Raw genomic sequence first — 22149 nt, forward strand, 5'->3', positions numbered from 1 at the left:
ATAAAAATAAAAAAACAAAAACAAAAACAAAACAAAAAAACACCCAAAACCAAACCAAAACACAAAAACCCTCCAAAAACAGGAAAGAAAAGAAAAAAACCCCAACCCCCCAGCATACATGACTACATTAATCTAAAGCAATTTTTAAAATTGCTAATAAATTTTAAAAGCTAAAGCTGAAATAAAATTATTATAAAAAGCTGCTCATTTCTTGTGATTACTATTTTATATTTTCGAGAGGAAAAAGGATTTTTATTTTCTAATCCCCTTGATTTTTGTTTTATAATTTTTAATTGTTTTATTTTAGAAAAGAAAAGATCTTCGGATATATGACTCGACCTTTATGTAATCTTTTTTCCCATTTCCTCTCTGTAAATTCCCATTGTCATTCCCACGGTTTCAGCGAGGTTTTCCCTTTCTCCCTCGGCGTCAGGGACACGCAGCCCCGCGTGTATAAATGATGGATGGACAGAGCGGAGGTTCAAAGGGATTTTTGGGGACAGAGAAAAGGACGGAGCCCCCCCACCCCGGGGTGAGCGATGACGTCACGGCTCCCTTGACCACCATCCGCATCCCCCTTCGCGGTGACGTCACCGGTCCTCCCCCGCGCCTGCGCAGTGCGGGCGCAGCACCCCCCGGCGCGGAGCGGAGGATGCGGGGCTGCAGGTGGGTGCGGGGCCGGGGGGGTGCAGGGGGGCTGTGGGGACTTCAGGGGGGCTGCAGGTGGGTGCGGGGATGGGGGGGTGCAGGGGGGCTTCAGATGGGTGCGGGAATGGGGGGGCGGCGAGGGATGCGGGGCTGCCGGTGGGTGCGGGGCTGGGGGGGGCCATGGAGGGTGCGGGGTTCGGGGGCAGCAGGGGCGATGCTGTCCTTACAGGGGGGGCGATGCTGTCTTTGCATGGGGGGCGATGCTGTCCTTATGGGGGGCGACGCTGTCCTTACAGGGGGGGCGATGCTGTCCTTATGGGGGGGCGATGCTCTCCTGGCATGGGGGGCGATGCTGTCCTTATGGGGGGGCGATGCTCTCCTGGCATGGGGGCCGATGCTGTCCTTATGGGGGGGCGATGCTGTCTTTGCATGGGGGGCGATGCTGTCCTTATGGGGGGCGATGCTGTCCTTATGGGGGGGCGATGCTGTCCTTATGGGGGGCGATGCTGTCCTTATGGGGGGGCGATGCTCTCCTGGCATGGGGGGCGATGCTGTCCTTGCGGGGGTCGCACGGGTGTTGCGGGGCTGTTGCGGGGGTGTCGCGTTGGAGCGCACGGCGGGCTGACGCTGCGGGCAGGGCCGGGGAGCGGGGCCGGGGCCGTGCGGGGCCGTGCGGGAGCGGGCTGCGCTCGCACGCTGCGGGGGCGGCCTGGGGGGTCCTGGGGACGCGGGGGGGGCGCCTGAGGGGCGGCGCAGGGAGGGGCGGCGAGCGCGGCGAGGGCGGGTCCGTGTGCGAGTGTTTGTGTGCGTGTGCGCGCAGCGCTCGGCGAGCGTGCGAGGGGTGTGCGTGTGTGCGAGGGGTGTCTGTGCAAGGGATGTGCGTGTGTGCGAGGGGTGTCTGTGCAAGGGATGTGCGTGTGTGCGAGGAGTGTGCGTGTCCAGATGTGTGTGCGAGCGATGTGCGTGCGTGTAAAGGCTGAGCGTGTGTGCGAGGGCTGAGCGTGTGTGCAAGGGGTGTGTGTGTGTGTGAGGGATGTGCGTGTGCAGATATGTGTGCAAGGCATGTGTGCGTGTGTGCGCAGCGCTCAGCGTGTGTGCAAGGGATGTACATGTGCAAAGGATGTGCGTGCGTGTTAAGGGCTGAGCGTGTGCGAGGGATGTCTGTGCAAGGCATGTGCGTGTGTGCGAGGGATGTGCGTGTCCAGATGTGTGTGCAAGGGGTGTGTGTGTGTGCAAGGGATGTGTGTGCAGGTGCAGATGTGTGTGTAGGGCTGTGTGTCTGTGCAGGTGTGTATGCATGCAGACGTGTGTCTGTGCAGAAGCGCATGTGTGTGTGTAGATGTGTGTGCAGATGTGTGTGTGTGTCCAGATGTGCATGCAGGGCTGCGTGTATGTGCAGATGTGTGTGCATGTGCAGATGTGTGTGGAGATGTGTGTGCATGCAGATGTGTGCATGTGAAGGTGTGCATGTGCAGCTGCAGGGGCACACGTGCAGGCATGTGGATGTGCAGGTGTGTGTGGAGGTGTGCATGCAGGTGTGTGTGCATGCAGGTGTGTGTGCAGGTGTGCATGCAGGTGTGTGTGCAGGTGTGTGTGCAGGTGTGTGTGCATGCAGGTGTGTGTGCAGGTGTGTGTGCAGGTGTGTGTGCATGCAGGTGTGTGTGCAGGTGTGTGTGGGGCCTGGAGCTGCTGCTGTGGGCTCCGTGGTGCACGTGTGGGAATGCACAAGTGCACAGTGGTGCACAGTGTGTGTGAGGGGATGCAGGCATGCACTGGGGTGCACTCTGTGTGTGTGTGCACAGCATTGCACGTGGGGATATATGAGTGCATGGTGTGCACACACAGACACTGTTCGGGGGGTGTGCTTGCAGAGGTGTGCATGCTTGCACGTGTGGGGATGTGTGAGTGCAAAGGCTTCCATGTGCATGCACTGGGGCACGTGGGGGTGAATGTGTGTGCAGCCCAGCACATGTGCACCACTGCAGCACACACGCAGCTGTCTGCAGACACTCTGTGCACACATGCACTGCTCCGTGTGTGTGCTTTGCATGTCTCTGTGCGTGGCATGCGTGTTCACAGGGAGCACAGGACCCTGTTGTGTGTCTGTCTGTGTGTCTGTCTGTGTGTGCTGTAGGGGTGTGCAGGGCTGGGCTCCCCTGCAGGTGCACACGTGCAGGGTGTGCATGCACAGGGCGTGTGCTGCAGGGCTCGGGGCACCAGTGGGGCACACGTGCATGGGGTGTGTGACTGGAATCCCTTTCAGGGCAGCTTTTCCCACAGCTGTGATGTTTGTGCTGCCTCCCCAGGGAGCATGGCCAGGCTGGGCAGTGAGCCGGGGTGCTGCCACCTGTGCTGGGCTGCTCCTGGCTTACTACTGAGTTACTCATTGCTTCCTCTGAGGCCACTGCTAGGATATTCTCAGTAATCTCCTAAGGGAGTAGTGAAATATTACCAAGACACAGCTGAGATGCTCTCAGGTGCTGCTGGGATGCCATGAGTTTAGTAGGATGTGCACAGGCTGCTCTGCAGACAGCAGTGAGGCGCTTGCAGAGTGGCACTAAGCTACTCTCAGGATACTCTGTGGATGCTACTGGGGTGCTGTAAAAGCTCCACTAAGGTACTATCAGGCTGCTGCTAAGATACATCCAGAGCCAATGCTGAGGTACTCACATGAAGTACGAGTAGCTCACACTGGAGCAGCTCACACACGGTTCCTCCCAAGATACGTTCAGGTTGCTTTCAGTGTGGTTACCGGGCAGTAGGAAAATGCCTGGATAACACCACAGTGGCACCTACACACCGAGATAACAGCTGGATCCCATTACACTACTACTAGGATCCTATCAGCACGCTCCTTATCTACTACTGTGATACTATCAGGGCACCAGAGTGCTCTTGGGATGCTCCTGACAGAATCAGGATATTTCTGCCTGTGCTAGTACAACATCAGGACAATGCTGAGCTACTCAATGCTGAGCTACTACTAGGATACTCTCAGTGTAGCACAAAGGCACTACCAGGATGTTGCTAAGATGTTATCAGGATAACACTCCAAAATATCCCTTGGCTAATTGCAAATGTATTGCTAATGCTAATGAGTATTACTAATGAGGCACTACTAAGATACTACAGGGTCATTGCTAGGATACAACATTACCAGGATATTATCACAGAGCTCCCGGGGTGCTCCAGGACAGGGGTCAGTTTGCAGTGGGATATTCTCAGGACAGGGCTCAGTTTGGAGTGGGATGCTCTCAGGACAGGTCAGTAGGATGTTCCAGGACAGGGGTCAGTTTGGAGTAGGATACTCTCAGGATGGGTCAGTTTGCAGTGGGATATTCTCAGGACAGTTTGCAGTGGGATGCTCTCAGGACAGGGCTCAGTTTGCAGTGGGATATTCTCAGGACAGGGGTCAGTTTGGAGTGGGATGCTCTCAGGACAGGTCAGTAGGATGTTCCAGGACAGGGGTCAGTTTGGAGTAGGATGCTCCAGGATGGGTCAGTTTGCAGTGGGATATTCTCAGGACAGTTTGCAGTGGGATGCTCTCAGGATGGGTCAGTTTGCAGTGGGATATTCTCAGGACAGGGCTCAGTTTGGAGTGGGATGCTCTCAGGACAGGTCAGTAGGATGCTCCAGGACAGGGGTCAGTTTGCTGTGGGACACTCTCAGGACAGGTCAGTAGGATGCTCCAGGACAGGGCTCAGTTTGGAGTAGGATGCTCCAGGACAGGGTCAGTTTGCAGTAGGATGCTCTCAGGATGGGTCAGGTTGCAGTAGGACACTCTCAGGACAGGGGTCAGTAGGATATTCTCAGGACAGGGGTCAGTTTGCAGTGGGATATTCTCAGGACAGGTCAGTAGAATGTTCCAGGACAGGGGTCAGTTTGCAGTGGGATATTCTCAGGACAGGGGTCAGTAGGATATTCTCAGGACAGGGGTCAGTTTGCAGTGGGATATTCTCAGGACAGGTCAGTAGAATGTTCCAGGACAGGGGTCAGTTTGCAGTGGGATGCTCTCAGGATGGGTCAGTTTGTAGTGGGATATTCTCAGGACAGTTTGCAGTGGGACACTCTCAGGACAGGGTCAGTTTGCAGTGGGATATTCTCAGGACAGGGGTCAGTTTGCAGTAGGATGCTCTCAGGACAGGGTCAGTGTGTAGTAGGACACTCTCAGGACAGGGCTCAGTTTGGAGTAGGATGCTCCAGGACAGGGGTCAGTTTGCAGTGGGATATTCTCAGGACAGTTTGGAGTAGGATGCTCCAGGACAGGGGTCAGTTTGTGGTAGGAATTCTCAGGACAGTTTGCAGTAGGACACTCTCAGGATGGGTCAGTTTGGAGTAGGATGCTCCAGGATGGGTCAGTTTGCAGTAGGACGCTCTCAGGACAGGGGTCAGTTTGCAATAGGATATTCTCAGGACAGGGTCAGTTTGCAGTAGGATGCCCCAGAACAGGGGTCAGTTTGGAGTAGGATGCTCCAGGATGGGTCAGTTTGCAGTGGGATACTCTCAGGACAGGGGTCAGTTTGAGTAGGATGCTCTCAGGATGGGTCAGGTTGCAGTAGGACACTCTCAGGACAGGGCTCAGTTTGTAGTAGGATGCACCAGGTCAGTTTGCAGTGGGATATTCTCAGGACAGTTTGCAGTGGGATGCTCTCAGGATGGGTCAGTTTGCAGTAGGATATTCTCAGGATGGGTCAGGTTGCAGTAGGATGCACCAGGTCAGTTTGCAGTGGGATGCTCTCAGGACAGGGGTCAGTTTGCAGTGGGACACTCTCAGGATGGGTCAGTTTGCAGTAGGATACTCTCAGGATGGGTCAGTTTGCTGTGGGATATTCTCAGGACAGGGCTCAGTTTGCAGTGGGATATTCTCAGGACAGGGCTCAGTTTGGAGTAGGATACTCTCAGGATGGGTCAGTTTGCAGTGGGATATTCTCAGGACAGTTTGCAGTGGGATGCTCTCGGGTTGGGTCAGTTTGCAGTGGGACACTCTCAGGACAGGGCTCAGTTTGGAGTGGGATGCTCTCAGGACAGGTCAGTAGGATGCTCCAGGATGGGTCAGTTTGCAGTGGGACACTCTCAGGACAGGGCTCAGTTTGCAGTGGGATATTCTCAGGACAGGGCTCAGTTTGTAGTGGGATATTCTCAGGACAGGGGTCAGTTTGGAGTGGGATGCTCTCAGGACAGGTCAGTAGGATGTTCCAGGACAGGGTCAGTTTGCAGTGGGATGCTCTCAGGATGGGTCAGTTTGCAGTGGGATATTCTCAGGACAGTTTGCAGTGGGACACTCTCAGGACAGGGTCAGTTTGGAGTGGGACACTCTCAGGACAGGGGTCAGTTTGGAGTGGGATGCTCTCAGGACAGGGTCAGTGTGTAGTAGGACACTCTCAGGACAGGGCTCAGTTTGGAGTAGGATGCTCCAGGACAGGGGTCAGTTTGTGGTAGGAATTCTCAGGACAGTTTGCAGTAGGACACTCTCAGGACAGGGGTCAGTTTGCAGTGGGATGCTCTCAGGACAGGGGTCAGTTTGCAGTGGGATGCTCTCAGGACAGGGCTCAGTTTGGAGTAGGATGCTCCAGGATGGGTCAGTTTGCAGTAGGACGCTCTCAGGACAGGGTCAGTTTGTAGTAGGACACTCTCAGGACAGGGGTCACTTTGCAATAGGATATTCTCAGGACAGGGTCAGTTTGCAGTAGGATGCCCCAGAACAGGGGTCAGTTTGGAGTAGGATGCTCCAGGATGGGTCAGGTTGCAGTAGGACACTCTCAGGACAGGGCTCAGTTTGGAGTAGGATGCTCCAGGACAGGGCTCAGTTTGCAGTAGGATGCACCAGGTCAGTTTGCAGTGGGATGCTCTCAGGACAGGGGTCAGTTTGCAGTGGGACACTCTTAGGACAGGGTCAGTTTGGAGTAGGATACTCTCAGGATAGGGGTCAGCAGGATGCTCTCAGGACAGGGGTCAGTTTGGAGTGGGCTGCTCTCAGGACAGGGTCAGTTTGCAGTAGGATATTCTCAGGACAGTTTGCAGTGGGATGCTCTCAGGACAGGGGTCAGTTTGGAGTAGGATACTCTCAGGATGGGTCAGTTTGGAGTAGGATATTCTCAGGACAGTTTGCAGTAGGATGCTCTCAGGAGTAAAGTGCACTTATCTGTAGGATACTTCCCAGATGCTACACAAGGGCACTAGCAAAGGTCATGGTAAGGGAATTCTGGGATGCCATCAGGGCAACACTCCCATTTTTGGGGTGCTGGCAGCACATTGCTGGTACTTTCAGGCCACTTGCTTAGCAGTGATAAAATGTCAGATTAAAACCTGCTTCAGAGATGGGGTAACAGAGGTGGCTAAAGCTGATAGGCCAAGAAAAGCTTATAGTGTATTGTGATTAGGAAATTATTGTAATTAATTGGCTTCTGATTGTGATGGTGTGAATTATAATGTCTGTATTGTCTCACCCTGCTCAGGAGACTGAAAATGGAATAAAAGTTTTTAAAACATCTCTCAGTTACCCCATCTCTGGGTCAGAAAAGGACATAATTTGACAATATAGTGTAAGGATACAACTAAGATACTCCCACTCCAGGGAAATGGATCGTGGCATCACATTTTTTACAAACTGTCAGGGTAGCACTGAGCTGCTTGGACCACTATGAACACTTTGTTGCAACTATGAAATTACCACTAGAGCAGTGCCACAATATCAGAATATTTCTTCTGAAGGTAGCACATCCTGTTGGGATACTACCAGGATACTACAGAGATACTGCTGGTTGTGTAACAGCCCTGGCAGCAGGGTTTGGGTGAGCACGGCAACAGTGATGAGAATGGGGAGCTGGGTGTTGTAACCTGTTAGTAGCCTGGTGAGGGAACAGGGAACAGGGAGCTGGGCATTGTAAGCTGTTAGTAGCCTGGTGCCTGATGAGTTGCTGGGTGTTGTAAGCTGTTAGTAGCCTGGTGCCTGACGGGCAGCTGGGTGTTGTAAGCTGTTAGTAGCCTGGTGCCTGACGGATTGCTGACTGTTGTAAGCTGTTAGTAGCCCAGTGCCTGACAGGCAGCTGGCTGTTGTAACCTGTTAGTAGCCTGGTTCCTGACAGATTGCTGGCTGTTGTAAGCTGTTAGTAGCCCGGTTCCTGACGGATTGCTGGCTGTTGTAAGCTGTTAGTAGCCTGGTGCCTGACAGGTTGCTGGCTGTTGTAACCAGCTAGTAGCCCGGTTCCTGACGGATTGCTGGCTGTTGTAAGCTGTTAGTAGCCCGGTGCCTGATGGGTTGCTGGCTGTTGTAACCAGCTAGTAGCCTGGTTCCTGACGGATTGCTGGCTGTTGTAAGCTGTTAGTAGCCCGGTTCCTGACGGGCAGCTGGCTGTTGTAACCTGCTAGTAGCCCGGTGCCTGACGGTGCCGTGTCCCTGCAGCTAAGGCAGCAGCAGCAGCAGCAGAGCCGTGTGAGGATGGAGGCGCCGCTGGTCAGCCTGGAGGAGGAGTTCGAGGAGGGGCCCGCGGACGATGGGGGGTCCCCGCCGCGCCCCGCGGACCCCGCGCTGGCCGAGCTGGAGAGCTTCTCTGCCGAGATGATGAGCTTCAAGTCCATGGAGGACCTGGTGCAGGAGTTTGACGAGAAGCTCACCGTGTGCTTCCGCAACTACGACGCCGCCACCGAGGGCCTGGCGCCCGTGCGGGGCCGGCTGCAGGCGCAGGAGGAGGAGGAGCGCCTGCAGGACGAGGAGTGAGTAAAGCCCCCCTGCTCCCGGGGCCTCTTCCCACCCCGAACCCCCCCACAGGGCAGGCAGCCTCCCAGCACCGCAGCACGGCCGTGCTCCGCGCCATACTCCGTGTAGTATCCTGTGAGTAAGGGTCTGCGTGCCACCTTGCAAGGTACAGCTCACATCAGCTTGGCCCCTTGCGTCACAGCACAGTGCAGCAGCGTGGAATAGCTGTGTAGTATCTTTTGAGTGGCTGCATAGTATCTTTTGAGTGTCCCTGTAGTATCTTTTGAGTAGCTGTGTAGCATCCTGTAAGTAGGCCACCCTCGAGCCTGCACGCACCCTGTGAGGGTCATTGAACACTCCCCTTTCCCAGAGCGTGCACACAGCATGACTGTGTAGCACTTCAGAGTCGTGGTGTAGTATCTTATGAGTAACATCACTCCACTGCCTGTTAGACCTCCTTGTGCTCTTCTATGAGCCTATCACATGCAAATCAGCACCTGGACTGTGCTGTGATCATACAGCACCTTGGAGTAGCTGTGTAGGATCCTTGGAGTAGCCGTGTGAGGTCCCTGGAGTAGCAGCCTATGAGGAGGAAGAGCAGCGTGTCCCATGCCACGTTGCAAGGAGCCAAAGCTCTGTCTGTGCAAGGAAAGCCCCAGGGGTTGAGCATAAACCTTGAGTAAGGAGTGAGTAGACCCCTCTGTACCATGCTAGAGGATGCCACTATTCCCTAGGGTGAAATTCCCCCCCAGGCTCCCCAATTATTATTGTGCCTTTGTGTTAAATCCTACAGTTTCATTAAAAACCTTGTTTTGTTCCAAAATGCCACTTTTTCCTGCAAATCCTTGGCATTTTTCCTCCTGATGATTCACGCTCTCACATTTCTAGTGGATTTTTTATCTATTTAATCTGTATTATTCCAAAATCACTAACCCTCATTCTCACCAAACAAAGGGGTTACATTCAACCCAAAAAGCCCCAAATCTGTTGGTTTGTGTTTGGATTTTTTTTCCCCAAACCCGCTGAGGTTGCAGTGATTTTTGCAATTGGACAAATTCGTGATTTTTGAGGGCAAAATGCAGCTTGGCTGCGCGCCAGGGCTGCCGCGCTGTCGCCGCTTTGTGCCACTTATTGTGTCTTTTTTTGGGTCACTTTGGGCAAAACAGGGCTTTTTTTTTTTAGTCTTCTTTGAATGAGCCCTGTGTGCAGGCTGGGGGAGGGGCCATGGCCTCACAGGCAATGCATTTCCAGAGTTTTTAACCATTTCTTGCCATAATTAACTCAGAAATCACTGCTGCTCTTGGCCTGCCCCTGTGGGGTGCTGGTCCTTTAAGAGCAGGGGAAAAAACAAAAAATCAAATTTGGGGGAATAAAATCAAATTTGGGGGGATAATTACTAATTGGCAGTGCTTTGTTTAAAAAGTAAGTATTTAAGATTTGACATCTGCATTTTTTTGTGTGTTCCTTTGTGAAATCTGTAATTCCAAGGGGAATTCAGCCCTGGTGAAAAGGGAAATAGAATAAATCCCAAAAAGGAGCAGTTTTGGGGCTGGAAAAGGGACAAATGGTTTTGGGGCGATTTTCAGGCACCAATTGGACTGAACCCATCATTTCTGGTGGGAAAATGGGGGATTTGCCTGAGACAGGGAGAAAATTTCTAATTTCTTTCTGTGCCTTTCCCCCATTTTTGACCTTTTCTCCCATTTTTGGCCTTTTTCTCAATGTTGCCACTTTTCAGCTATTTTTCCCATTTTTTTGTCTTTCTCCTCCATTTCTTCCCTTTCTCTGCTTTCCTTGCCCTTTTCTCCATTTTCCCCTTCATTCTCCCTTTTTTCTTACATTTTCTCCTTTTCTCCATTTCCCTTTTCTCCTGATTTTCCCTTTTTCCTCTTTTGGCTCTTTTCCTATTCCCTATTACCTCCTCTTTCCCTTTCTTCCCTTTTGTTCCTCTTTCTCCATTACCCACCATTTTTCTTCTTTTCCGTCTTTCTCATTTTTTCATCCATTTCTTCCCTTTTACCCAAATTTTCCTTGCCCCACTTCTTCCCCTGTCCCCCTTTTTCCATCTTCTTCTTTACCCCTTTTTTTTTTTCTCATTTCCCCTCTTTTCCCCTTTTCCTTTTTTGCCCTCTTTCCCCTCTTTTCCTTCTCTAATTTCTCCTCTTTTGGTCACTATTTCAGAAAAGCATTTTAGGGTATTTCTAGGTGTTGAAAAGTGACATTTTTGGGATTTCTGGGGTATTTCAGTGAGGGGAGTGGGTGGTTGGAACATGACATTTTGGGGTTATTTCAGGGTGGCATTTTGGGGGTGTTTCAGAAGAGCATTTGGGGACAGTTTGGAATATTCCAGGGCAGAATTTTGGGGTGTTGTGTGCCACTTCAGGGTGGTGATGTTTTTGAGTGGCATTTGGGGACATTTAGAGACATTTTGGGACATTTCTGTGGCCTTTGGGAGTGTTTTGATAGCAACATTTCAAAATGACATTTAGGGGGCATCTCAGGTGCTGGGGAAGCATTTTTTGGTACCTTGGGGTATTTCAGGGCAGGATTTAGTGATGCTGTTTTGAGAAGCTTTGGGATCTTCTAGGACAGAAGATTTTTCTAGGATATCATTTGGGGTGGTTTGGGATGTTTCAGGCATGTCAGTGGTGTTTGGGGATTTTTGGAGGCAGTTTTGGGACATTTCTGGGCTGCATTTTGGGATGATTTGGGACTGCATTTCAGGATATTTCTGGGCTGCATTTCAGGATGTTTCTGAGGTGCATTTTGGGTTGTTTCTGGGCTGCATTTTGGGATATTTCTGGGCTGCATTGCAGGATGTTTCTGAGGTGCATTTTGGGATACTTTTGGGCTGCATTTTGGGTTATTTCTGGGCTGCATTTTGGGATGGTTTTGGGCTGTATTTTTGGGTTGTTTCTGGGTGCATTTTGGGGTGTTTCTGGGTGCATTTTGGGTTGTTTCTGGGCTGCATTTTGGGATATTTCTGGGCTGTATTTTGAGTTGTTTCTGGGCTGCATTTTGGGATATTTTTGGGCTGCATTTTGGGATGGTTTTGGGCTGCATTTTTTGTTGTTTCTGGGCTGCATTTTGGGATATTTTTGGGCTGCATTTCAGGATGTTTCTGAGGTGCATTTTGGGTTGTTTCTGGGCTGCATTTTGGGATGTTTCTGGGTGCATTTTGAGTTGTTTCTGGGCTGCATTTTGGGATATTTTTGGGCTGCATTTTGGGTTGTTTCTGGGCTGTATTTTGGGATATTTCTGGGCTGTATTTTGGGATGGTTTTGGGCTGCATTTTGAGTTGTTTCTGGGCTGCATTTTGGGATATTTCTGGGCTGTATTTTTGGGTTGTTTCTGGGTGCATTTTGGGGTGTTTCTGGGTGCATTTTGGGTTGTTTCTGGGCTGCATTTTGGGATATTTCTGGGCTGTATTTTGAGTTGTTTCTGGGCTGCATTTTGGGATATTTTTGGGCTGCATTTTGGGATGGTTTTGGGCTGCATTTTTTGTTGTTTCTGGGCTGCATTTTGGGATATTTTTGGGCTGCATTTCAGGATGTTTCTGAGGTGCATTTTGGGTTGTTTCTGGGCTGCATTTTGGGATGGTTTTGGGCTGCATTTTGGGATGTTTCTGGGTGCATTTTGAGTTGTTTCTGGGCTGCATTTTGGGATATTTTTGGGCTGCATTTTGGGTTGTTTCTGGGCTGTATTTTGGGATATTTCTGGGCTGTATTTTGGGATGGTTTTGGGCTGCATTTTGAGTTGTTTCTGGGCTGTATTTTTGGGGTGTTTCTGGGTGCATTTTGGGTTGTTTCTGGGCTGTATTTTGGGATGGTTTTGGGCTGCATTTTGGGATGTTTCTGGGTGCATTTTGAGTTGTTTCTGGGCAGCATTTGGGATATTTCTGGGCTGTATTTTGGGATGTTTCTGGGTGCATTTTGGGATATTTCTGGGCTGCATTTCAGGGTGTTTTGCAGCATTTTGGTGTGCCATTTTTGGGCTGTGTCTCTGAGATGCAGCATTTTGGGATCAGCACTGACCACCCGCCTCCCTGCAGGGTCTGGGATGCTCTGACTGATGGCTTTGCCCCCCGGGGCTCCCCCCGGCCCTGGCAGCTCCCTGGGACCGAGGCCCTCGATGGCACCGACCCCCAGGTAGGGCTGTGACATCCCCACAGGGTCCCCTGGCTGTGATTGACAGCTGTCAGTCAGCCCCGAGGCTCAGTGACCATCATGCACTGCAAACCACCCACAAAGGGTTGGTTTAGCCCCTGGTCTGTGCCAGTTTGCCCCCATGCCATGGGTGGGGTGGGTGGTTTTGGGGGTAGAAAATGGGTTTTCATTTGTAGTGAGTTTGTGCTGTCAGTAGCTGCTTTTGGGGTTGTGAAAATGTCCCAATATCCATGGAATTTAACCCATTTGGATGTGTTGCTGAAGGGGGAAGAGAAGATAACTTCCTTGGGTTGTTTTCTGCTAAAAAGGTGAAAAAAGATGGTGAAGGTGGGGAAAAAGAAGATGCCTCCTCACCCAACATCTCCATCCATCCATCATCCATCCATCCATCCATCCATCCATCCATCCATCCATCCATCCATCCATCCATCCATCCATCCATCATCCATCCATCATCCATCATCCATCCATCCACCCATCCACCCATCCATCCATCCATCATCCATCCATCCATCATCCATCCATCCATCCATCATCCATCCATCCATCCATCCATCATCCATCCATCCATCATCCATCCATCCATCCATCCATCCATCCATCCATCCATCCATCCATCCATCCATCCATCCACCCATCCACCCATCCACCCATCCACCCATCCACCCATCCATCCATCCATCCATCCATCCATCCATCCATCCATCCATCCATCCATCCATCCATCCATCCATCCATCCATCCATTCTCTGGTGGTGTTCCCCTCTGCCACGTCCCCACCTGGTGTCCCCACCCTGTGTCTCCATCAGACCTCTCCCATTCAGCCCCACCAGCCCCCATCTCCAGCATCCCCTGTGTCTCCACCGAGCATGTCCAACCCCACTCTCCATCCACCTGGACTTCTCCCTGACTTCTCCCTACTCCATGGCTCCATCCTACAGTCTCCATCCAGGACCTGTCCAACATCTCCAACCATCTCCTGCAACACCTCCCCCTGCAGAGCTGTCCATTGTCCCTGCCCAAAGCCCCGTCCAACATCCCCGTCCAGCATCTCCATGCAGTGCCCTCAATCCAACGTGTCCCATTCGATGTCCCCGTGTCCCCCCGTGCCAGGGCTGTGGCTCTGTCCCTGCTGGGGCCATGCCCACACCAGGCTGGGCCTGTGGTGTCTCCTGCAGCTCGGTGGGAAGGAGGAGGAGGAGGAAGAGGAAGAGGAGCTGACTGAGAGGAGTGAGCAGGACTCTGGGATCAATGAGGAGCCGCTGCTGACAGCTGAGCAGGTACCCAGGGGCACCAAAAGCCAGGCTCGGCCACCTCAGCCCATGGCCATGAGCTGAAAGCACAGGAAAAAGGCAAATCCCAACATTTTGGGGTGGGGCACGCAGGACCTGGAACGTGGATGAAGGCAGAAGTGTGGGCTGTGGGGGTGGTGAGGGATTTGGGTGCACGTGGGGAGGTGGGCTGTGGGTGCTGCTGTACAAAATGGGGGCGTGGGAGGAAGGATGGAAGTGTGGGGGGCAGAGGTGGGAGGCAGCTGCAGGTGCTGGTGTGGGGTGCAGGATGCAGATGTGGGGTGCAGGATGCGGGGTACAGATGCAGGGTGAAGGTGTGGGGTGCAGGATGCAGATGTGGGGTGCAGGATGCAGATGTGGGGTGTAGGATGCAGGTGCCAGATGTGGTGAGGGGGAGGTGAAGGCAGCAGCAGGGTGTGGTTGCAGGATAGAGAATGCAGGTGCAGGTGCAATTGCAGGATGCAGGACGCAGGAGGAGGAGGTGGGTGCAGAGAGCAGATGCAGCCAGGTGCAGGATGCAGATTTAGATGTGGGTGCAGGTCCTCAGTGCCCATGGAATGTGGGATTTGGATGTGGGTGGGAGTGTGGGATGCAGATGCAGGACCCAGGGTAGAGATGGATGTAAATGCAGGTGCTGATGCAGGAGGAGGGGAGCAGAATGCAGATGCAGGATGGAGATAGAGGATGCAGGTGCAGGATGAAGGGAGCAGTTGCAAGTGTGGGTGCAGGATGTGAGGGGTGCAAGATGCAGGAAGGATGCAGGTGTGGGGTGCAGGGTGCAGGAAGGACGCAGGTGTGGGGTGCAGGGGGCAGGACAGTTGCAGGTGTGGGGTGCAAGGTGCAGGAAGGATGCAGGTGTGGGGTGCAGGGTGCAGGAAGGTCGCAGGTGTGGGGTGCAGGGTGCAGGAGAGTTGCAGGTGCACATGGAGGTCCCTGACGCCCCACAGGTCATCGAGGAGCTGGAGGAGCTCATGCAGAGTTCACCCGACCCCGAGGCTGACCCCGAGGGTGAAGAGGAAGAGGAGGAGGAGGATGAGGAGGAGGAGGAGGAAGAAACCAAGGCTGATGCTGAAGGCAAAGGTGGTGGTGGGGGCACGGAGCCCATCGTGCTGCGGGAGCTGCATGCTTTCTCCCCTGCCCTCAACAACAACTGCTCCCACGAAGGTACGGCCAGCAAAGCCCGCGCCAGTCACTTTTTGGGGACAATCCCAACCAAATTGGACAACTGAGTCTCTCCAGGCCTCAGTGCCGGCTTGCTCTGGGATTTGGCCAGAAGGGCTCTTGGCAAAAACTGTGAAGAACACAGGGATGTGGCTTCTGGTGTGGAAAGGCACGTGGGGGTCACCAGGAGCCTTTGTGTTCTGCATGGGGGTTCCATGCACGTGAGATTTGTCACTGCTGGCGTGGGCTGTGTCACCCACAGGCCCAGGCACCTCACTCGTTGCTCTGCTCTTTATCTCACTGTGCAGGTTACCAATCACACCGTGTCACTAATTGCACTGTGCATGTCACTCATTGCACCATGCATGTCCACGATCACACCATACATGTCACCAGCTGCACGATGCATGTCAATGATTGCACCATACATGTCACTAATTGCACCACACATGTCACTAATTGCACCACACATGTCACTAATCACAGCCTGCCTGTCACTAATTGCACTGTGAGTATCACTGAGCGCACCTTGCATGTCACTAATGGTGCCAGAAGTCCCTTAATTGCTCTGGGCACATCATTTATGGCTCTGAGCACATCAGTAATTGCACTCTGGGTTTATCTCTTGCTGTCTCAGAAAATGCAGAGCCCATCTCGCTGAGCAGAGATGCATTTTACTGGCTGCAGTGTGTGTTTCACTGACTGCACTGGGGTGTCCCTGACTGCACCAGGCATTCCCTCCTTTCCCCATGCATGGCACTGCCTGCAGCGAGTCCAGAGGAGGCCACGGGGATGCCCCAAAGGCTGCAGCTCCTCTGCTGGGGTGACAGGCTGGGAGAAGGCTCTGGGGAGAGCTCAGAGCCTTTCCCTTCAGGCCTCCAGGAGAGCTGGAGAGGGGCTGGGGACAAGGGATGGAGGGACAGGACACAGGGAATGGCTCCCACTGCCAGAGGGCAGGGCTGGATGGGAGATTGGGAATTGGGAATTGTTCCCTGTGAGGGTGGGCAGGCCCTGGCACAGGGTGCCCAGAGCAGCTGTGGCTGCCCCTGGATCCCTGGCAGTGCCCAAGGCCAGGCTGGGCAGGGCTGGGAGCAGCCTGGGACAGTGGGAGGTGCCCCTGCCCATGGCAGGGAGGTGGAACGAGACGGGCTGTAAGTCCCTCCAGCCCCTGTTGGGGATGTACCGGGACACGAGGGGTCTGTACCCGGGCAGGGCTGGGGTGGATGATGGGATATCCCGGGACAGCAGGGCTCTCTGCCTGGCCAGGGCTGGGGTGGATATTCAGGATGTCCCGGCACTCCAGGGCTCTCTGCCCGGGCACAGCTGGGCTGGCTGTCGGGATGTCCCGGTCTGTACCCGGGCAGGGCTGGGCCGGCTGTTGGGATATCCCGGGTCAGTAGCCGGTCTGTGCCCGGGCAGGGCTGGGGTGGCTGTTCAGGATGTCCCGGGACACCAGGGCTCTCTGCCGGGCAGGGCTGGGGTGGCTGTTCAGGATGTCCCGGTCTGTACCCGGGCAGGGCTGGGCTGGCTGTTCAGGATGTCCCGGCACAGCAGGGCTCTCTGCCGGGCAGGGCTGGGGTGGATGTTCGGGATGTCCCGGCACAGCAGGGCTCTCTGCCGGGCAGGGCTGGGGTGGATGTTCGGGATGTCCCGGCACTCCAGGGCTCTCTGCCGGGCAGGGCTGGGCCGGCTGTCGGCGCGGGAGCTGCTGGCGGCCGCGGGCCGGGCGGAGGCGGCGAGCCGGGCGCTCTCGGCCGAGCTGGTGGCGCAGCTGGCGCGGCGGGACGAGCTGGCCTTCGAGAAGGAGGTGAAGACGGCGTTCATCGGGGCGCTGCTGGCCGTGCAGGGCGAGCAGCGAGAGCAGCGAGAGGCCGCCCGGCGCCGCCGCAGGGACAAGGGGCTGAGCCTGCAAGGGGCGCGCTCCGAGCGCGGCGGCAGCATGCCCCGAAAGGTGGGCACCGGGGGGCACCGACAGGACAGGGGTGACCCGGGGCCAGGGGGCAGTGGGGGGATGTGGGGACAGGGAGGGGCAAGGGGATATGGGATAATGGGATAATGGGATGGGTAATGGGATGGGTAATGGGATGGGATGGGATGGGATGGGATGGGATGGGATGGGATGGGATGGGATGGGATGGGATGGGATGGGATGGGATGGGATGGGATGGGATGGGATGGGATGGGATGGGATGGGATGGGGTGGGAATAGTAACAGGGTGGGGCAGGGGGACATGGCGGCAAGGCTATGGATAGGATGGGATGGAATAATGGGATGGGATGGGATGGGATGGGATAATGGGATGGAAGGAGATGGGATGATGGGATGGGATGGGAATAGTGACAGGGTGGGGCAGAGGGACATGGGGATGAAGGGATGGGATGGGATGGGATAATGGGATGGGAAAATGGGATGGGATGGGATAGGATAATGGGATGGAATAATGGGATGGGAATAGTGACAGGGTGGGGCAGAAGGACATGGGAGTGAGGCAATCGATGGGATGGAATGGGATGGGATAATGAGATGGGATGGGATGGGATAATGGCATGGGATGGGAATAGTGACAGGGTGGGGCAGAGGGACATGGAGGCAAGGCGATGAGGGATGGGACAGGATGGGATGGGATAATGGGATAATGGGATGGGATTATGGGATGGGATGGGATGGGATGGGATGGGATGGGATGGGATGGGATGGGATGGCATTATGGGATGGGAATAGTGACAGTACGGGGCAGAGGGGCATAGGAAGGACACAGGACATGGGGAATGCAGGGACAGGGGCACTTGGAGCAGGGACACAAAGGGAAATGAGATGGGCATGGAGCAGGGTGCAGGGATGTGGGCAGGGTGTGGATGTGGGAGGCAGGGGGTTGTGGGGATGCTGGTGGCAGGGGAGGTGCCAGGCTGATGTCGCTGCCCTGGGAGGTGACAGGGTGACACCTGCTTGTGTCCCCAGCGCTTCAGCATGGAGGGCATCTCCAGCATCCTGCACTCCGGCCTGCGCCAGACCTTCGGCCCTACCACCAACGAGAAGCAGGTGCCCTTTTTCCCCCAAAAAATAGCCCAAATATGTTTGCTTTCACTCCTCCTCCCTGCTCTCCCCATTCCCCTGCATTCCCCAACCCCCTGTTAAAATCTTTCTTCATTTTACAACCCTGCTCCATCCCCTACACCCTGGTGAAAAAACCCCAACCCCTCTTGAAAAAATTACCTGTTTTCACCCCAAAAAGTCCTCTCTGAGGAGGGATGGATTTGGGTGGAGCTTGCAGCACCCAGTTAGTTCAGCATTCCCCCAAATACCTGCAAATTAACTGCAATTGCAGGCATTTTGCAGAAATACTCTTAATTTTCCACAAATTTGTCTCAAGACAATGCAAAACTAGTTTTGTGCCATCTGTGTGGGTTTTGGGGTGGCTTTTGTTTTTGCAGTACCTGAACACGGTGATTCCCTATGAGAAGAAGGGCTCACCACCCTCTGTTGAGGACCTGCAGATGCTCACCAACAGTGAGTATTCATTCAAGCCGCTGGTTTTGGTCACCATCACATGTTTTGGGGACACAAAGGCACATTTTGCTTTGCTTCAGTGGCTGCAGTTTGGGCTATCGTTGCAGCACAACCAGTTGGAGGGATATTTTGCATCATTGCAGCCTGGGCAGTTTAAGGTGCATCATCATTGCAACAAAGCCACCTGGTGGGGAAAATCCCCGGGTTGCATCACTGCAGCACAGCTGCTTGGCAGCCAACACCTCCCCCGGTTTATTCTCTCGATACCAGGGTTGGTTTGGGGTAAATCTCCCATTCTGCACTGGCACAGGTTGGCTAATGGGGATGGAATTCCTTTTTGGTCCTGTTTGTGTGGGTCACTGGTATGGCAGCTGTGGGGGCTGGTTTGGGGGGGAAAAAGGACATTTGGGGGGCAGCAGGGCCAGGCTCACAGCTTTGTTCTCCCCCACAGTCCTGTTTGCCATGAAGGAGGGGAATGAGAAGGTGCCCACTCTGCTCACGGATTACATCCTCAAAGGTACCTGCTCCTGCCCCCTCGTGCATCCTTCACCCAGCTCCTCTGCAGCTCTGGGCCTCCCCCACAGATCCTTCTGCATCCTCCTGCCTCCCACTGCATCCTTTGTGTGTCCCTTGGGCATCCCCATCCGTCTGGGCATCTCCTGGGCCTCCTTGTGCATCTCCCACACCCCTTTTGTCCATCTCTTGTGCATCCTCCTGAGTCCCCGTGTGTCCTTCACGTTCCTGCTGTGCACAGCTCTGTGTGTGCATCCCTTGTGCATCCCTTTCCCGTTCCTGCTGCATCCCATGTGCAGCCTGCTGCAGCATTTCTGCACCCTCACGTGCCCAGGTGCCTCGTTCACACTCACGCAGCCTTTCTGCTCCTGAAGCCCTGTGCATGTGGGGCACACTCTGTGTGTGTCCCTGTGCCCTCCTGGCTGTCCCTGTGCACTCTCCTGTGTCCCTGTGCAGCCCCTGGCCACCCCTGTCCATGCACGTGCAGCCAATGCAGCCCTGTGTGTCACTGTGCACCCTCGTGCAGCATGGCACTGTGCATTCTTGTGCATCCCCGTGCACACTTGTGCTTCCTCCTGCATCCCCGTGCATCCTCCTGCATTCTAATGCATCCTCCTGCATCCCTGTGCATCCTCCTGGATCACAGTGCATTCTCCTGCATTGCAATGCATCCTCCTGCATCCCCGTGCATCCTCCTGCATTCTAATGCATCCCTGTGCATCGTCCTGATCACAGTGCATCCTCCTGCATCCCTTTGCATCCTCATGCGTTCCAATGCATCCTCCTGCATCCTTGTGCATGTTTGGATCCATCTTCCTGGATCACAGTGCATCCTCATGCATCCCAGTGCATTTTCATGCATTCCAGTGCATCCTCCTGCATCCCTGTGCATCCTCCTGCTTTCTTGTGCATCCCCATGCATACTTGTGTATTCTCCTGCATCCTTGTGCATCCCTGTGCATCCTCCTGCATTCCAGTGCATCCTCGTGCATCTTTGTGCACCCCTGTGCCTTCTCATGCATCCCTGTGCATCCTCCTCTATTCCAATGCATCCTTCTGCATCCTTCTGCATCCCTGTGCATCCCTGTGCTTGCTCATGCATTGCAGTGCATCCTCCTGCATCCCTGTGCATCCTCCTTTATTCCAATGCATCATCCTGCATCCTTGTGCATCCCTGTGCATCCTTGTGCACCTTCCTGCATCCCAACGCCCCTCCATGCTTCTCCCCACCCCCCTGTGCATCCCTGTGCTTGCTCATGCATTCCAGTGCATCCTCCTGCATCCTCCTGCATTCTAATGCATCTTTGCACATCCTTGTACATCCTCCTGTATTCCTATGCATCCCTGTGCATTCTCCTGCATTCCAATGCCCCTCCATGCTTCCCCACACACCCCTGTGCATCCCTGTGCATCCTCCTGCATCCCTGTGTATCCTTGTGCATCCCTGTGCATCCTCCTGCATTCCAATGCATCATCTTGCATCCCTGTGCATCCCTGTGCATCCTCCTTTATTCCAATGCATCATCCTGCATCCCTGTGCATCCTCCTTCATCCCTGTGCATCCTCCTGCATTCCAATGCATCATCTTGCATCCCTGTGCATCCTTGGGCATCCCTGTGCATCCTGTGCATCTTCCTACATCCCTGTGCATCCCTGTGCATCCCTGTGCATCCTCCTGCATCCCTGTGCATCCCTGTGCATCCTCCTGCATCCCTGTGCATCCTTGTGCATCCTCCTGCATCCTCCTTTATTCCAATGCATCATCCTGCATCCCTGTGCATCCTGTGCATCCTCCTGCATCCCTGTGCATCCCTGTGCATCCTCCTGCATCCCTGTCCATCCTTGTGCATCCTCCTACATCCTCCTGCATTCCAATGCATCATCCTGCATCCCTGTGCATCCTCCTGCATCCCTGTGCATCCTCCTACATCCTCCTTTATTCCAATGCATCATCCTGCATCCCTGTGCATCCTCCTGCATCCCCGTGCATCCCTGTGCATCCTCCTGCATTCCAATGCATCCTTCTGCATCCTTGTGCATCCCTGTGCATCCTCCTACATCCTCCTTTATTCCAATGCATCCTCCTGCATCCCTGTGCATCCTCCTGCATCCTCCTGCATCCCTGTGCATCCTCCTGCATCCTCCTTTATTCCAATGCATCCTCCTGCATCCCTGTGCATCCTTGTGCATCCTCCTGCATCCCTGTGCATCCCTGTGCATCCTTGTGCATCCTCCTACATCCTCCTGCATTCCAATGCATCCTCCTGCATCCCTGTGCATCCTCCTGCATCCTCCTTTATTCCAATGCATCCTCCTGCATCCCTGTGCATCCCTGTGCATCCTCCTGCATCCCTGTGCATCCCTGTGCATTCCAATGCATCCTCCTTCATCCTCCTGCCTCCCTGCACCCCGGGTGCCCCCGTGCAGTGCCCCAGCCCCTCTCTCTCTCTCTCTCTCTCTCTGTGTCTCTCTCTGCAGTGCTCTGCCCGACCTGACGCCGCGCTGCCCCCGCACTCCCACCCCGGCGCCTCCGAAGCGGGGCCAAACCCCAGGAAAAAGGGTCACCCACCCCCCCGTGGCTGCCCCACCCTGCACTCCCCCCTTTGCACAGCTGGGAATAAAGAATTCCTGACCTTAATTAGGCAACTGGTGTCCGGTGTCTGCCTCTCCCCTTGCTCCTGGCGGCGCTTTGCAACTTTTTGATAGGAAAATTATGTTTTTAAGCAAAAAATCCCAACGTAGACTCAGCTCGTTAATATTTTGGGATCTCTAAAAAGCACAAACTTCTGGCTAACGAGCTGCTGGCTGCAGCTGCCACCATCAGAGGGGCAAAATTCAGATGAAATTGCATTCTTGGGGGTTTTTCCCATTTTTTTTCACTTTTCTGTGATCCCATTTTCTGCTAAAAATTATTGCAAACATCACCCAGAAAATCAACCCATTATTCAGGAATGGCTCATTAAGGGACAGGGGGGCTTCCATCTCTTCCGTTTGGGAGAGAATTGCTCTGTTTTGGGGTTTGTCACTCATTTTGGGGAAGAGTGCCTAATTTGGGGGTTGTTGCTCGTTTTTGCAGGGTATTGTCCATTTTGGGGCAAATTCAGTTATTTTGGGAGAAGTCACTCATTTCCAGAAGGACCAGTTTGGGACAGCATCCTCTGGGGG

The 22149-nt window shown here is 54.0% G+C and overlaps 1 protein-coding gene across 1 annotated transcript; it reads left to right on the forward strand.

The window, feature by feature from the left end:
- Positions 1-598: 598 nt before the first annotated feature.
- FEZ1 (fasciculation and elongation protein zeta 1) lies at positions 599-21622 on the forward strand. The gene is made up of 10 exons (XM_063178336.1): positions 599-666; positions 8051-8361; positions 12396-12492; positions 13689-13790; positions 14750-14966; positions 16643-16914; positions 17923-18003; positions 18396-18471; positions 18923-18988; positions 21463-21622. Exons 2-10 carry the CDS (start codon positions 8087-8089, stop codon positions 21477-21479), a joined length of 1203 nt encoding a protein of 400 aa, XP_063034406.1. The 5' UTR covers positions 599-666; positions 8051-8086; the 3' UTR covers positions 21480-21622.
- The last annotated feature ends 527 nt before the right edge of the window (positions 21623-22149 follow it).

Source organism: Melospiza melodia, chromosome 29, assembly GCF_035770615.1.
Source record: "Melospiza melodia melodia isolate bMelMel2 chromosome 29, bMelMel2.pri, whole genome shotgun sequence".
Lineage (NCBI taxonomy): Eukaryota > Metazoa > Chordata > Aves > Passeriformes > Passerellidae > Melospiza > Melospiza melodia.

Coding starts and splice junctions, on each gene's coding strand:
- FEZ1 (XM_063178336.1), top strand. CDS start 8,087: ATGGAGGCGCCGCTGGTCAGCCTGGAGGAGGAGTTCGAGGAGGGGCCC. Junction 14,967..16,642: donor CAACAACTGCTCCCACGAAG/GTACGGCCAGCA, acceptor TCTGCCGGGCAG/GGCTGGGCCGGCTGTCGGCG. Junction 18,472..18,922: donor CCTGCAGATGCTCACCAACA/GTGAGTATTCAT, acceptor TCTCCCCCACAG/TCCTGTTTGCCATGAAGGAG.